The sequence below is a fragment of the Pectinophora gossypiella genome, chromosome 12 (assembly GCF_024362695.1).
Source record: "Pectinophora gossypiella chromosome 12, ilPecGoss1.1, whole genome shotgun sequence".
In the NCBI taxonomy this organism is placed as follows: domain Eukaryota; kingdom Metazoa; phylum Arthropoda; class Insecta; order Lepidoptera; family Gelechiidae; genus Pectinophora; species Pectinophora gossypiella.
In genome coordinates, this window is record NC_065415.1 from 12,501 (window position 1) to 15,000 (window position 2,500).

At 58.0% G+C, this 2,500-nt stretch overlaps 1 protein-coding gene across 1 annotated transcript in view; it reads right to left on the reverse strand.

Moving 5' to 3' along the window:
• LOC126371570 (uncharacterized) overlaps positions 1-845 on the reverse strand; it is a 10,209-nt gene extending 9,364 nt beyond the window's left edge. Inside the window, exon 1 of the mRNA XM_050016894.1 lies at positions 309-845. Within this exon, the coding sequence (XP_049872851.1) occupies positions 309-845 (537 nt within the window). The remainder of the gene's footprint in view (positions 1-308) is intronic.
• Between the last annotated feature and the right edge of the window lie 1,655 nt (positions 846-2,500).

The following is a 2,500-nucleotide window of genomic DNA, read 5'->3' on the forward strand; positions in this document are numbered from 1 at the left end:
AACCTAACCTAACCTAACCTAACCTAACCTAACCTAACCTAACCTAACCTAACCATCAGTCGGTTCCCGACAGTCGGAGGGAACACTTGTGCACAGCACAAGATATCCTGCCGGCCCTGCCGACTCCTGCCGACCCCTGCCGGCCGTCTCCTGCCGGCCGGCCCTGCCGCCCTGCCGGCTGGTCCTGCCGCTCCTGCCGAACCCCTGCCGGCTGGCCCTGCCGCCCTGCCGGCTGGTCATGCCGCTCCTGCCGACCCCTGCCGGCGGGCCCTGCCGCCCTGCCGGCTGGTCCTGCCGCTCCTGCCGACCCCTGCCGGCTGGCCCTGCCGCCCAGCCGGCTGGCCCTGCCGCCCTGCCGGCTGGCCCTGCCGCCCTGCCGGCTGGCCCGGCCGCCCTGCCGGCTGGCCCTGCCGCCCTGCCGGCTGGTCCTGCCGCTCCTGCCATCCCTGCCGGCTGGCCCTGCCGCTCCTGCCGGGTGGACCTGCCGATCCTGCCGGCTGGTTCTGCCGCACCTGCCACCCCTGCCGGCCGGCCCTGCCGCCCTTGCCGGGTGGTCCTGCCGTTCCTGCCGGGTGGTCCTGCCGCTCCTGCCGGCTGGTCCTGCCATCCCTGCTGGTTAAGCCGGCCCTGCCTGCCCGGGCCCTGCCGACTCCTGCCGGCGGGCCCTGCCATTTCCTGCCGACTCCTGCCGGCAGGCCCTGCCATTTCCTGCCGACTCCTGCCGGCAGGCCCTGCCATTTCCTGCCGACTCCACCATGTCTTTTTACGGGGACTGCTTTGAAGACGATGACCTGGAGCTGGAAGACTACCTCGGGGAAGGATCCCGAGACTGGGAACAACATCATGCTGATCAAGAGCTAGCAAGAGAAACTAGAGCTGCCAAGAACGCAAAATCGAACCCACCTCCACCGACTCCATCGCAAACTTCGAACCACAACAAGACTATACTCGATAACCTCGTTAAAGAATATGAAGCGATTACCCAAGAAATAGTGTCCAAGCTTAATGAGGGAAGAAGTGTCACCGCCGTTAATAAAAAATTAGTCATTAGTCTGTGTACCCAAATGCAAATCAAGCTCAAATCTGCGGTCGACAGCCTTGATTGGTCTCCACCCCCACCCCCGACTACAAAGGAACCCAAGATACCTTCTAGTGAGGATATCAAAAAGGAAATAGTGACGTGTGTCCGAGCAGAAATGCAGAAGCTCACGAAACAACTTGCGAATACTGCTGCCGCCCCTACTCGCCCGTCTTATAGCCAAGTCGCCGCCGGACCTACGCCATGGCCTAGTGTGAACATCAGTGCTAAATCCCCGAACTATAATTCACCACCTATTACTAAACCAGCCATTATAATCACTGCCACCGATAAAACGAAATCCCGTGAACAAGTCATAACCACTCTCAGGAAAACTGCGGACTACAAGAACACCAACTATGCACCCAGTAAACTAACTCCACTCTCGAACAACAAACTCCGTGTCGAGTTCGATACTGCGACCGAACGTGATGACACACTAGAGCGGCTCAAGAAGTCCCCGGAGATTGTGGCGGAACATGCGAAAACCCTTCGACCCATGCTAATGATGAAAGGGATCCCTAACGACATCCCCGCGGAGGAGCTAGTCCCTATTATCAAAAATCAGAATGAGGAACTACGCGCACTAATGAAGGATGACGGTGACATAACTTTACGCTTCAAGCGAAATAATAGAAATCCTGCTCTATACAACGCAGTATTTCTCACTCATCCGCGCATATGGCGCAGGGCGCTCTCCATGGGAAGGATCCGTATCGACCACCAACGGACACATGTCGAGGACTTTTCACCTTTCCTCCAATGTCGCAAGTGTCTCCAATTTGGACACACTAAAAAGAGATGTCCCACGGAATCCACATTGTGCGCTTATTGTGCGGACACTACACACCAAGAGGATGCGTGCCCAATCAAGGAGAAGAAAGGAACCCCCAAGTGCGCAAACTGTGTCTCTCACAACACCAAGTTCAAGAAACATGACGATCCGAGGCACAAGGCCACCTCACCGAACTGTCCCCGGCTGAAAGCCATGGTCATCAGGATTACCAGCCGTATAGACTACAGTGCTGAGTGAGTAAAAGTGTTTTTATACAGTGACTTAACTTTTAGTGACTATCAGTGTGTTTCCTATATTACTATTTGTATACTTTGTGTGTTTTTCATTGTTATTTCTTTTCTGTGTAATTATTATTTTCTTTTTTGTGTATAAGTCTGTGGCAGGCTCATGTCCTGCCGGCCGGGTCCGGCCGGCTGGGTCCTGCCGGCAGGATTTCGGTCCTGCCGGCCGGGTCCTGCCGGCCGGTCCTGCCGGCCGGGTCCTGCCGGCTGGGTCCTGCCGGCAGGATTTCGGTCCTGCCGGCCGGGTCCTGCCGGCCGGGTCCTGCCGGCCGGGTCCTGCCGGCCGGGTCCTGCCGGCCGGGTCCTGCCGGCCGGGTCCTGCCGGCTGGGTCCTGCCGGCCGCGT